This window comes from Suncus etruscus, chromosome 16, assembly GCF_024139225.1.
Source record: "Suncus etruscus isolate mSunEtr1 chromosome 16, mSunEtr1.pri.cur, whole genome shotgun sequence".
NCBI lineage: Eukaryota > Metazoa > Chordata > Mammalia > Eulipotyphla > Soricidae > Suncus > Suncus etruscus.
Window position 1 is genome coordinate 40,264,294 of NC_064863.1, and position 14,220 is coordinate 40,278,513.

The 14,220-nt window shown below is 31.0% G+C and overlaps 1 protein-coding gene and 1 pseudogene across 2 annotated transcripts in view; both read right to left on the reverse strand.

The window, feature by feature from the left end:
• Positions 1–6,399: 6,399 nt before the first annotated feature.
• Positions 6,400–6,549, reverse strand: LOC126032814 (uncharacterized; annotated as a pseudogene).
• Positions 6,550–6,611: 62 nt separating this feature from the next.
• Positions 6,612–14,220, reverse strand: part of GABRA4 (gamma-aminobutyric acid type A receptor subunit alpha4) — a 91,231-nt gene continuing 83,622 nt past the window's right edge. For both annotated transcript variants that reach the window (XM_049790148.1, XM_049790149.1), the window contains one exon: positions 6,612–9,040. In XM_049790148.1, the coding sequence (XP_049646105.1) occupies positions 8,519–9,040 (522 nt within the window). In that variant the 3' untranslated portion in view covers positions 6,612–8,518. The remainder of the gene's footprint in view (positions 9,041–14,220) is intronic.

The following is a 14,220-nucleotide window of genomic DNA, read 5'->3' on the forward strand; positions in this document are numbered from 1 at the left end:
TTATTTGGGGAGTTGAGTTTGATCTATACCCAGATGTACTCATGTCTAACTTTTGGCTCTGTGCTTAAAAATTAGACCTGGACTGCCAGAGAGCTAAAAAGAACCTTAACACCTATGCTATCTATTGCCTGACCCCTCTCTGTTATCTTTACTAAATGTCATCTTTGTCATTTTCTCAAAAAATTATTTTTATCTCACAAGATAGAACTATGTTATAGATTGCAAAATGGTGCTTATTTCACTAGTGTGTCTGTGTTTGAGGCAACCTTAATTAATACCACATGGAGAACATTTATTATTGGAACAACTGTAATTTCTTCATTCATATTACTCACAGAAGCAACCCTAAATATGATAACTTAGCAATATAGTATTTAAGATGATGATATTGTTATACAGATAAATAGATGTGATATTCACATAAGGGCAGAAGTTTAAAAATAAACATCATGTCAGAAGCAAAACTATGGCTAAATTAAATGAAAAATATTGGCAAACAGGAAAAAAGGTTCTAAAACCAAAAATAATATCACAAAGATATTTGTTTCTTTAAAATGTAAATATGAAATTTATTTGGTACAATGTGCATTATTTCAGAAGTTAGCTCAAATGCATTAAAATATATAGATCTATGATCAAATTTATAGAAAATTAAGTATTTTTAAAATGCTATTTTATAAAGGAAAGTTAAGATCTAAATTATTCCACCATTTGATGCTCAAGCATCAAATTTTATTTTAAGTAGTAAAGTAAGTTTATTAGCATTGTAAATAACTTTTGTTTTGAGAAACAAATGAAACATAAAGAGACAGCGTTAAATATGTCATTCTGATAACTTATTTTAGAATACTAAAGCAAATTCTGATAATATCTTTCTTAACAACATTAATTGGTTAAAGAAAAATCCTGATGTATGTGCCTCTTTTTACTATACAACAGTAATGTCTTAATACAGAATAAAATATGTTTAAGAAGGATAGAATTGTTATTAAGAAATGCATACTTTTTAGGAAAAACTATTTGCATAAAATTACAACACATTTACTGTTTACAAAATTTTGAACTCTTTTTAATATCACATTTTTTATTATCTATTAAGATTAAGAAAAAGTAAAGCTTAAGAATAATAATTTAGGAACTAGAGCGATAGCATAGAGAGTATCGCACATGGTCAACCAGGGTTTGATCTCCAGTGTCCCATATGCTATCCTGAGCACACCAAGAGTAATTTTCTTAGAGTAGAGCCAGGAGTAACTCCTTAGTGCAGCAGATCATGGCCAGAAAACAGAACAAAAGTAACAATTTATATTTTATACTATGAAAGATGTTTAATTTTCTTACTACCTTAGTAAAGATTATCTTCAATTGTATAATCAGTTTAGCAATTTTCAGAGGAGAAGCATATAAACTTTAATTCTATGCTTTGTGCAAAACTTTAAACAAAATATTTCATGTTTTATTTAATACTTCACATTTAGCATAAACCCATTATGGTCATTTATTATTAAGATAAACATCTATAAATTTTAACATTTTGTTTACATGGCTGGACAAAATCACGTTACATATAATATGGGTTTGCAGAAAAAATTAAATTTGATCCATTTGATAAACTACAATCAACCAACAATAAATTGTATGAATGCAGATAAATGAAAGCTCAGATTTATTTATTTAAACTAGAAAATAGTACATATAACCATCAAAAGGAAAATAAATGTGCTTTACTGTACCAGCAAACATTTACAAAGATGGAATATAAACTAGCGCTCACATATACAAAAGAATAGAAAAGAAGACTTAATTCAAATATTAACTAAACAATACTTTCTATTATTATCATTTATTTATCTCCCCAGAGGGAAGGATTTTCTATAGACAGTGCTATAGTCAATTAAATTCAGGTTTAGTACCTGATGGTAATGACACCTGACATACAGAAGGCAAAGACAATGCAGCTCCAGTTGTTAGCAAAATATACCAGAATAAGTCATTCTTGTTAACCAATAATCTAACTGCAATACAAATTATTAAGAGTAGATCAATTTAAGATGGTAAAATAAAAGCAATATAGCATTTGTAATTCTTATTTTATTAAATGCTACTAAATTAGCATAAACAAAAATTGAAATCATGTGTATAATTACATATAATTTACATCAAATAGTGGTAAAATATTTCAAAAATATGTATTTATTTGCATTAATAAAAGAAAGGTAATGGATGGGACTATTTTTCTATAGAAAATAGGTTTCACTTATAGAGATGTTCTAAAATATACTTCAAAGACTGAAGCTACCAGGAGCACAACACCTTGCAACTAAGCAGCAACAATAAAACTATCTTAATAAAAATGTAGTTACTTATTCCCATATGGTAAGGGGATAAATGGAGATAAAGGAAAAGAATTAAAATGCTAGCAGATTATACTTCACCGCTGGGAAGTGGCCTGCTCTCTGATCTTCTAGACTATGAGCCTTTAGCTGGGAAGAGGAATGAAGAATAATGTAATAATTACTGGAGCACTAACAACACAGAACAAATAAAAACTGAGGATGTTTTCTGAGTGACAAATTTTACCCCAAGATTCAAAAATGGAAAATAATAATATCATTTGGCAGAAGATAAAACATATTTTGGAATGTATAGATGCTGTGGGCTCATACAATTCATTCTCCTTTTAGTTCCCATAGAATAGAATAAGCTAAGTTCAGTGGTTTATAAAACCCAGATAGGAACATAAGAAAAGAAAGCAAAAACACAACAAGAAAGCAAATGTAGTTCATAGCAGAGCAAGTTTTACTACAAAAAAATTTTACATAGATAGAATTTTAGTATCAAATTTCAAAGATGATATCATTAAGAAATACCCAAACATAAGTCAATTAAAGAAAGATGCAATTTTAGTGAAAAGAATAATGAAAATCAATAAGAGACAAAATGATGAGATACAATAAAACCAATGGGAAAATGTAAAAAAAGGCAAATTAGAATAAATACAACTTAAAAATTATGTATAATAATATTTTAAAGCTAGTAATATTTTAAATTCTGATGCAATTATAATTAATATTCTAAATAATCAAAAAGAAAAATTATTATGATTAGATTTTACAAAATGAGACACATAATCAAAATACTTTCTTGAAATGAAGTCTAAACTTGGCTAAGAAAATATTTCTCAAATCTTTTTGTGATTAAACATTACACACTTTTAATATTTTTTTAGATTTATACTAGTATTTTAATGTAAATTGAGGTGAAGTTAAGTTTAGCATTTTATAATTTATTATTAAACAAAATTTACATGTCAATTTATGTGATTAAAATTTATCTATTAGCTTTTAAAAATTCATCATTAATTAATCATTCAATACACCTATGCATACAAAAATGTGTGACCTGAACATTATAAAATAAAAAGCATTTAAGGATAATATAATTTGATTTTGTTGTTGATGTTTTGGGGTCACACCAAGGGGCACTCAGGAGTTACTACTGGTTCTGACCTCAATAATCTCTCCTGAGCTCAAGGAACAAACTGGGATGCTGGGGATTTAACTGGATCAACTGCATTCAAGGCAAACACTCTACCCTCTCTGCTATTCTCCAGTCCCAGAAAGTTTTTAAACTCTTCAGTAACTACTTTTTTTTTTAAGTCAAGTGTCATTTTTTATAAGTGGCAACAAAATTATTGAGATGTATAAAATGAAAGGAAGACGTTAAGAGATTTAAAGAGTCAGGTATCTCACTTCTATATTGAGGTAATAAAATAAAATAACTATTTTATTATCCTACTCTGTAATTCATGAATAAATTAGATGATTTTTGTAAAACAGAAACACAGCATGTTCATTTTATCTTAACCTGCAAAATCTGGAATCAAACAAACTTGAGCTCTTTAATAATTTATACAAAGCTCATTTTTCTGAAAATTCTCATACTCTACATTCATTCCTCCTTCCCTATAAAATGTCCTCTTGAAGTTCCAAAATCTATATATCTTTTGATATTTTGGTGCTTATCAAATTTGTTCTTTTGTGGGAGTAGGAGGAGATATTCCTTTATGTCTTTAGTCCACACCTGGCAAAGCTCAGGGCTTGCTCCCAGCTCAGAGCTCAGAAATCACTCTAGTGGGTCTCAAGGGGCCATATGGGCTGTCAAACATTGAACTCAGCACAGCTCTGTGCACGCTAACACCCTACTGTATGTACTATCTCTTCATCCCTGGGAAAAATATCAAATTTCTAATTATATTTTCTTTTTTTCTACTTATATTTTCAAAATTTATTTAAATATCATTTCATGAAGCTTTCTCCTGCCATTATATTTTTCTATTCATTAACAGTTATAAAACTATGTACATCTTTTACCCAAGCCATATTATTACTTTGAGTAATATTAAATCTTAATACTAAAGAAAAATTGATAATTATCCTATATTTATTTAAATTTTGTATTTTGTTCATTATAGGTAATTTTTCATGAACCTTTATTTTTTTAGTTTTGGGGGAGGTTGGACCACACCCGGTGATGATCAGGGGCTACTCCTGGCTATGCACTGATAAATTGCTCATGGCTCCAGGACCTTATGGGTCCTGTCCTCGGCAGCTGCGCGAAAGGCAAATACCCTACCGCTGTGCTATTGCTCTAGCCCCAAACTTTTATTTTCAAATATTCTTTCAAAGTGTTATTTATCATGATTAATGATATTTCATATTTCTAAATAATTTTGTGCCAATGATGATTGAATGCCCACTCATACCAAAATAAAAAATCTATATGAATAAAGCTCTTATTGCACACTATAGCTATACAAATTTATCATCAGGCTATAAATTACCATTGGTTACCAGACTGCAACCACCTGTAAAGAAAACATTTGACTTTATTCTGACTACTAATTCAAGATCAGTGAGATCTAATTTAAAATATATATTTTAAATGCAATATGTAGAAACACAAAGGTAAGTCATTTTAAAATATGAATTAGGTAATATATTATTTTACCTAGTCATGCCTGAAGAAAATTGGAAATTGTATATTGAAGTTGATTGCTAAACTGGAGTTAAAAACTAAAAAACATTATGGTATTAAGTAAAAACAATTCTTAATTTGATCTTTAGAACAAAAGAAATACATAGAGGTACCATTCATAGTCAAAAGTGTTCTTCCAAGTCTCAAAATCAAGATTATAACTTGTGAAAGTTTAGAATGGTGGATCTTGCCGGAGAGATAGCACTGCAGTAAGGCATTTGCCTTAGATGCAGAAGGACGGTGGTTCGAATCCCGGCATCCCATATGGTTCCCCGACCCTAATAGAAGCGATTTCTGAGCATAGAAACAGGAGTAACCCCTGAGCACTGCCTGTAGGGTGTGATGCAAAAAAAAAAAAGAAAAAGAAAGAAAGAAAGAAAGAAAGAAAGAAAGAAGGAAAGAATGAATGGTGGATCTTCATCAAAGTGTTTAATTTACTCTACCACTTCATTTTTTTTTAAAGTTAGAAATCATGGCCAAGACAACTTTGAATCTGGTAAAATTTAGTTAGTTAAAACACACTATGCTGGGGCCAGAGTGGTGGCACAAGCGGTAAGGTGTCTGCCTTGCACGTACAAGCCTAGTACTGACCACAATTCGATCCTCCAGAGTCCCATATGGTCCTCCAAGCCAGAAGCAATTTCTGAATGCATAGCAGGAAGTAATCACTAAGTATCACCAGGTGTGGCCCAAAAAACAAAAAATATTATATAAAATAAAACACATTATGCATCAGTGTTATTGGCTTTGAAATTACAAAAAAAGTTTTTAATGATTACAATTTTAGAATAGAATTCTGTTCAAAAAATAGACTTTGTAAATATATGCATCAATTGAGTAATTAAAAATTCTTTTTTAATGGACATTCTCTTCATTTGACCACCTGGTTTATTTTCAACTGTTCTTCATACAAGAAGGTCAGAAAAAATAAATATTGAGCTCACATAGGTCCATAGTCTATGAATAAAAAATCATCTTATCCCTTTAATGCTATAAAACTTATAAAAGTACAATTATTTTTAAAAAAAAGCCAATGAAATATTAAAGACCCACTCAAGAGATAAGCACGGAATATGTTCTCTCAAAATAAATGAAATAATCTCTTGAAAATAATGTTTAATCACTAGTTACATCCCAATTACTTTTTTGTTTGATTTGGGGGCCACACCTTTCTGTACTTAGAGTTTAATTCTGACTCTGATCTCAGGAATTATTCCTGGTGAGGCTTAGGGGAACACATGAAATGCCAGGATCAAACAATGGTCAAAAGCATTCTAGGCTAGTGCCCCCTATATATTGTACTATCTCTTTAGCCTCATTTCTTTCTTTTTTTCTTTCTCTCTTTCTTTTTTTCCTTTGCAGTGGAGAGCAAATTCCCCACTACCACAAATTATGCAGTGGAATTTCACACATTTGCGGAAATCGTAGGGCTGAGCACAGAGCTCAATGGATAAGCCTCACCTTGGGAAAACCATCATTGTGATCATGATATCTCCCCTACCAGGTAAGTATCTCTCTAGCCTCATTTCTAGCCACATTTATAATATTGATTCAAGACTCTAAGTGAGTTCACATTCATGAAATAATTTATTATAATTTTATAATTACTCTTTATTAAATATATACATATATACAAATTTTATTTGGCCTATTACTGGCCTTAAATTGTAAATGAGGTTTGGACTGGACGACTTCTCATTCATCTTTCAGCCTTATTGATGAGTCTAGAAAATATTTAGACAGCAAAGAAAATAATTCCAAGATATGACTCACAGTCAATACATGGCATTTTCACATTTTATAGGTCTTGTATGCTACCATCACAAAGCAATACAGCAACTGAAAAACACAATGCCAATTTAGAATCATTTCTTTTTTAAAAAATAAAGACATCTGTTTGCAATGTGGTCATTTTTTTAATCAAAACACCCCCCCAAACATTTTAAACACTTCATTTACACAACCTAGTTCAGGAAGTAATTCGTAAAGGAAAATCTGGAATCAACACAGCAGCACAAAAACAGACTAAGATTTAATCGTGTAAGACACCTGCAAGAAATTCAATTAAGTTGTTAAGTCTACCTAATGAAAAAAAGAAAGTCAGTACATAAAAATCCTGACAAATTGCATAACAGACAGCAGTATCCTATCCCTTGGCTGTTTTATTTTCTCCATTGTTTTGCTGCTTTTTTCATTTTAAAATACTCACCTCAGTTATGAAGCTTTACACAAGCTCGTCAAAATTAAACAGACCTGCCCAGAAAAATACACAACTATGGACACAGACACTCTCCCAAAGGTTAGTTTTCAGCAACTAATAAAGATTTATGCTAGAAAAGCATCTAAGCAGTATTGTATTGAGTTCCTAAGTCTAATGATTCTTTGATTCTAATTAAATTGTTTTGTGATTTTAATCACATTTGATATAGCATATCGACCAGTCTTGCAGTGCCCAGATTTCTACTTTCAGATACCCCACATGTTTCATTTACGGAACAATCTGTATTCCAGTTTCTTTATATTTTAAGAGTCAATTACTGAAGTTGTACTCAGAGGTTCTTATCTCAAGTTATTTGTGAATGATACCTTGTTCACAACATACTATATCAATATAGGAATAACAAATACTTTGAATGTATTGTCAGATCCAAAATAAATTTCCTTCATAAAGAATCCAGTATCCCCAGCTAGTCTATGGCTCACACTGCTCTACACTTTATGTACTATTGTGATATAGGTGAAAACTTTCCTAGAAGACAGTATCTACCATAGTGTCTGAAACAAACTATGGATAAATATACACGGAAAAATATATAACTGGATGAACTACCATCAGAAATAATTCATATTCTTCAAACTTTGGCTAAGAGGACACATTTTAAGTCAACTAACTGTTCAATCATATCTGGCAATCATGTAACAGGGACATTTTTTCTTAGTATCTATATTTATGTTTGACACAGAATTAGTTTATGTTGATAAGTATTAGCTTTGTCCCATTTTATCTTTTAAAAATCTTTCATTTTTATATTTCCTGTATGTACTAAGAGGCTTTCCAAAGGTCACAATTTATGATATCCAATAAATAATTCTGATTAAGGTCAGTGCCACTGGGAAATTTAGGATTCTTGGGGTATATTGAAATGCTATAGACTATTTTCAAATTTCAGTGCATAAATATGCTCCATGTATATGTAATAGCTCTACATCTCTTGCCTCAACTTTTCAGGATGGTCTGTATTCTATCTCACTTGAATGCTGAATTGAGTCTATTTAAATCATCTTTCTGAAATGAATAATGGTTCACATTCTTTTCACTGAGCAATTAATTAACTTTCCCAGTAAGCATCCCGAATTTTTCAAAATGGAAAAAAGCTATAGAACTTTTATATTAGTTAAGAATAATTGCATATCTTTAAAAACATTTAAAAAGACATTCTGCATTAAGTTCATCTATTAGGAAAGTGCTACAGCAGCAAGATTACATAAGACTTTCTGATTTCTCCATGGTGTCCTTAGATAAATAAACAACCCAGTAAACCATGTTGAATGCTCCAAATGTTACTGGAAACAGAATACGGGCATATTTGTCTATTTTACTTGTGCCAGATCCTGAAGGTGGTGGAGCAGCAGGAGTGGTATTTGCAGATAACTTCCCAGAAGGCCCTATGGTATTAACTGTGGTCTTAATTCGCTCCAGTTTTGATCCAAATACATGGTGTGTAGAAGAAGCTTGTTGGGACATATACCCAGTTCTACTAGGAGAAGAAGGAGGAGCAGATGGAAGTACTCTTGCGGCAGATATAGTTTCATCTGCATTTGCACGGCTGAATGGGTTTGGACTGGAAGCTAAGGAAGACTGCTGTGTGACTCCGGAAGATCCTTGGACAAGTGTAGAAGGTTTGCTGGAATGGTCTTCTCCTTCAGTTCTGTTGCCAACCTCAGATTCGGAGTGAACCAAGGCATTTGTCCTTTTTCTCATGTTTATGTTGGCAGTAGTATTCTGAAAAGATATATTTAAAAAAGTACATTGGTTATGCAACTTTATATGGGTTTATACACAAATTGAAATACTCAAATAATTAATCCTTGATCCTATGTTGCTAGCTTGTACTAATCTATAGCTTCAAAACAACTAATAAAAGAAATTGACACGCCTTAAACTCTTAATCCAAAACATTACACTTCAGTATAGCTCAATCTTAATAATGAGAACTTGAATCTATAGACAGAAATTTAAACTTTCAGAACTATAAACTAGGATATTTGATTTTTAACAGTTCATAATTATAATTGCACAATTGTTTCAGTCTTATAGTAAATAAAATTTTGCAAACACTACTTATATTTAATTATTTTGTGCATATCTATTTTATAAATATAAAGAGATATCCTTATTTTTCTTCTCAGAATAGAAGTAATAATAGCTATTTATGTATGCATGCCATTCATTTTAAGAAAAATACCTCCAAAGGCTTTAATTTCCAAATATCTAGAATTTATTTTCATGATTTAACATAGGCAATGATACACATTATAATAAAATTATGTAGTTTACTTTTTATCACAACTAAAAATTGAAATACAAAATAAATTTTATTTTAAACTGCATCAATTTTTCTTTGCACAAATGTTTAAATTTGAACTAATGATTTAAATGTTCATACCAAATGGAATATATTATTTATTCCAAACAACAAAATAAAGAGAATAAGGCTATATTTTAAATGCAGTGTATGAGAACCTTTATATTATACTTATGTTTTGATAAGCATAATAATAATTACTCTATATTCATGTATAGATTTGCTATGCTAGTAGAGAAAAGTGATAGTTCAGCTAATTCCTAAAGAAACTGCTTGAGGAACATTTATGGGAATATTTTTCTCCTAAGCTATTTTTCTAAATTAATAGTATATCAATAATTACTTTTTAAATCTCATCTACCTACCAATTTATAATAAATGAATAAGGAATGGCGATGATATGGAGAATTAAAGGAGAGAGAGAAAGGGGCATTTTATAATCTCTATTACAAGAAGATTAAATATTTATTGTACAAAAATAATCTTTTGAGCTTGGGCTGGAAATATGTACATATACAGGTTAAGTCACTTGCCTTGCATGTACTGACTCCAGTTTAATCCCAACTTTACATACATTTCCTCCCAAATAATGCCAGGAATGTGTCTGGGACACAGCCTGAAAATAGCCTTGAGCTTCTCTGGGAGTTGTCCAAATTTCACTCCTCAAAACAAACTTTTTTGTTTCAGTACTACACTTATGAAGGAGATTGAAAGTATTCTCTCTCTCCCTCCCACCCCCTCCCTCTCTCTCTCTCTCTCTCTATATATATATATATATATAGTACTTATATATATTATATATATATCATATGTACATGATATATATCATATCCATGTGAATTAAGATCTCAAGTCCACTGAGGAAAGATTGAAAGTTAAAGAAATCATAGTACACAAAGTAGGCCTGAGAGGTTGCAAAGCTTTCTTCATGTGGGCTGGAGAACTCCTCCAGGAAGTTCACAGCTGAACTGAGAAATGAATGTCTTAGATCTGGCACTTGATTTAGATAGAAACAATTGAAAGGAAAAATGACATAATAAAAACCATAGGCTTCACTATTACACTTTTTCTATACAAAGCACACTATAAATGTCAATAAATAAACCTAAGATTCTGAGATTATTTTTGGAAGGAAGAATCACTGTACATTTGTTTTCATTAATTCTAAAAAACATCATGGTTATAAAAAGGATATGCTATGTCCACAAAAGTTAAAGATAAATTACTATCTATTAATAATATAACATGCACATACTCACCATACAATAAGAAATATAATGCTAAGTAAATAAATTGAATAAGAATTATAAGAAAGTAAAACAGAATAAAATGTGATAGAATGCTAAATATAAGACAAAAAAAGTGAATAATAGTGAATCAAACAAAGTGTTTTTTTCAAGTATTTTCTGGTATTTGCAAGATATTTCTTCAACCAAAAATTAAGCTTCTCATAATCTTTCAAAATTCCAAAACTAAATTCTAATTATTGGACACTCCTACTTTTAGTCAAAATGGAATAACAGGGATTAAATATATTCTACATTATATGCCAAAAATAACTGGAGAGATCTTACAATGCAACCAAATATTTTGAAGTCATTGGGAATTAGACAGAATAGGACCATAATCATGGAGATGCAAGAAACAAGCTTAGAATTTTGGACTAGGTCACAATAATGCAGTATAATGCAGAACCTAAGAAAAATAAGACAATTTCCCTGAATGAGGACATGGAGCTGAGGACATTTAAATGAACTGAGGGCATTTAAATCTGGAGAAATAAATCTGGAGTAGCTACAATTCACAGGGAGAAGTAACAAAGAACATGAAGTTGAAAGAAAAGTAAGGTGGGTAGATCATCTGAAAATATTAAAAGAAATAGTATATAGTATATATAAAGATCATTCTTATGTTCTTATGTTCTCACTAGCCAGATTGGAAATCTCAACATTCATGTAACATTTGGTAGTATAGTCAGAACGGTTTTGGCTAAGTAATATAAAATGATTGGTTTTAAAGTTTTCTTTGTTCCTTCCTAATAAATTTTAAAAGCAGAATCTGAAACCAACTCTAATTAAGGAGGGTAATAGAGAAAGAGAGAGATGAGAGAGAGAAGTAGAGGATATTACAATGATTTTAAAACCTATAATTGCATATTTGAAATGACACCAGAATATATATGTTTATACCAATAAAAAACATATATTTGATATCCAAGGAACAGTACCAAACTTAGAAAGCTTGTCTTGTATATGGCAGATCTCAGTTTGAACCGATCACTGTTTATGATATATACCCTCTACATCCCCTCAGCACTGCCAGGAGGAAATCTGAGCAAAATGTCCAGAATAAGTCCTGTGCAACTCCAGATATGGCCAAAATATTTTTCTAATTTCAAACTTTTAATGAAAATAATTTGTGAAAACATCTTTGCAAGTCTGGAGAACAAATCTAAGTTCTGTAATAATAAAAAGTCTTTAAGCATAAAAAAACAGGCCACACCTGTTTGATGCTCATGGCTATGGGCTCAGAAATTGCCCCGCTTGGGGGGACCATATGGGACGCCGGGGGATCCAGCCGTGGTCCTCCCTTGGCTAGCACTTGCAAGGCACCTTACTTCTAGTGCCACCTCACCGGCCCCGACATTAAAATTTTAAGTGTAAAAATGGAGCTAAAGTAAAGAGAAGTAAGTAAAAATATAGATTAATATATATGCTCACAAAAATGTGGACTTTTCCAGAGTATAAATCCAAACATTAAAATCTGAAAATCCACATTTTAAGAGTTGAGATGCAGGTGGCATGTAAGTGGACAACATAGATACAGGTAACATTGGGCCAGGTGGCATGCACCAAAAAAAATTACTTTTTCTGGTAATAGAAAAAAAGAAGAGTTATAATAGGCTGAACATCATACAGTGAATAGTGTTCTGTCAGCTTGCCTCTCTATATACAAAAGTAAATAAGAAATTAAAGAACATATCAACCTGTATCTGAGTCAGCCAAGTATTTGTAATAGACAAGTATTTTATTGCTACAAGTTATTTGATACTGAGAAATCATAAAAAATACAGAATGTCTTTCAATGCATAACATTTTGCCTTAGAATAAACTAATCCAAGAATAATTAACTCCCCAGAGAAATTAATTTCACTTTGATTTTTCTACTTAATATTGGGTAAAAGTCCAGTTGCAGAATTACATGTTGATTCATACATCCTTATCCAGTCAGTTATAGGTTTTTATTATTTGAACAGTAGGATAGTAATAACTTATGAAATTAACCTATGAATTTTATTCCAATATTCTTTCCTTTTTTGTTGGGCTACTTATAGTTGTACTTCCATCTGAAAAAAATTTAAAGTGATTTTATCATTGAAGTAATATTTAATTATTTAATAAGTTGTAAAAATGTCCTTTGTATTATATTTACAAGAATCATGATTTGATGGTTTTAAAATTATATTCTGGCATACTTTTAGACTAGCTTTTATTCTTTGTTTTTTGTTTTCAGGGTCACACCCGGCAATGCTCAGGGGTTATTCCTGGATCTGTACTCAGAAATCACTCAGGCAAGCTCAGGGGACCATATGGTATGCCGGGATTTGAACTACCATCCTTCTGCAGGCAAGGCAAATGCCCTACCTCCATGCTACCTCTTCAGCCTCTAGCTTTAATTTTTTAAATGTAATCATAAATCAAAAAAGATAATACAAGTATTAGGCACATGCCTTTCATGAAGCAAACCACTGTCAATACCCTGTGTTCCCTGAACACAGAACCAGAAATAAGCCCTGGGCACAGTTAGGCATGGTCCAATACTGGCTTCCCAAAAGAAACATAATTCTAGGCTTGAATAAATGTCTAAATAGAGGTTTTTCCTAAAAAAAAAAAAAAAAGAAAATAAACTCAAATGACTGGAAAAAAAGAACCAGTGAGGCAAGAGGCTTTATACCATATGACAGGGTGTCAGATTACATGTGGAAACAAATGGGAAATTTTCTGTATTTCAAGTTGAAAAGATTCGATAATCTTCAAGACTATCAATAGAACTTTATTAAATTTCGTCTATTAATTTACTGTAAAAACAAACCCAGTAATGAACCATTATATATTTTGAATATCAATGAAATAACATAGCTAAGAATCAAGATTCTTATTAAAGTCTCTATTTGTATTTCCTGATCTCTTGGTTACTATAATTTGTAGTTAATGTAGAGTTCTAGAATATTTAAGATAGTGTCTAATACCCAGGTATGATTAAGAATTTTTTAAAATTCCCCAGACAATATATGTTCAAAACTATATATGGAATAGAAAAATTAAACTTATTTTAGTTTTAAATTCTTCCTTTCTGAGTCAATCCACATAACTCAAATTATTTTGTATAGATATTTCAAGGTCTACCAGGTAAATAAAATAGTTGTCATTTTCCATAATGACACAACACAAAAAGAAATCTGCAGATCTGCCATAGAACTCATTCTAAATAATATTTATACAGCCCAGAAGTTTTGCAACAACTAATGTGTCAAAGTGATTGTGCCTTATACAGAATATAGGGACTTGAGTGCTTTCAGCTGTATTTCTCAGGCACA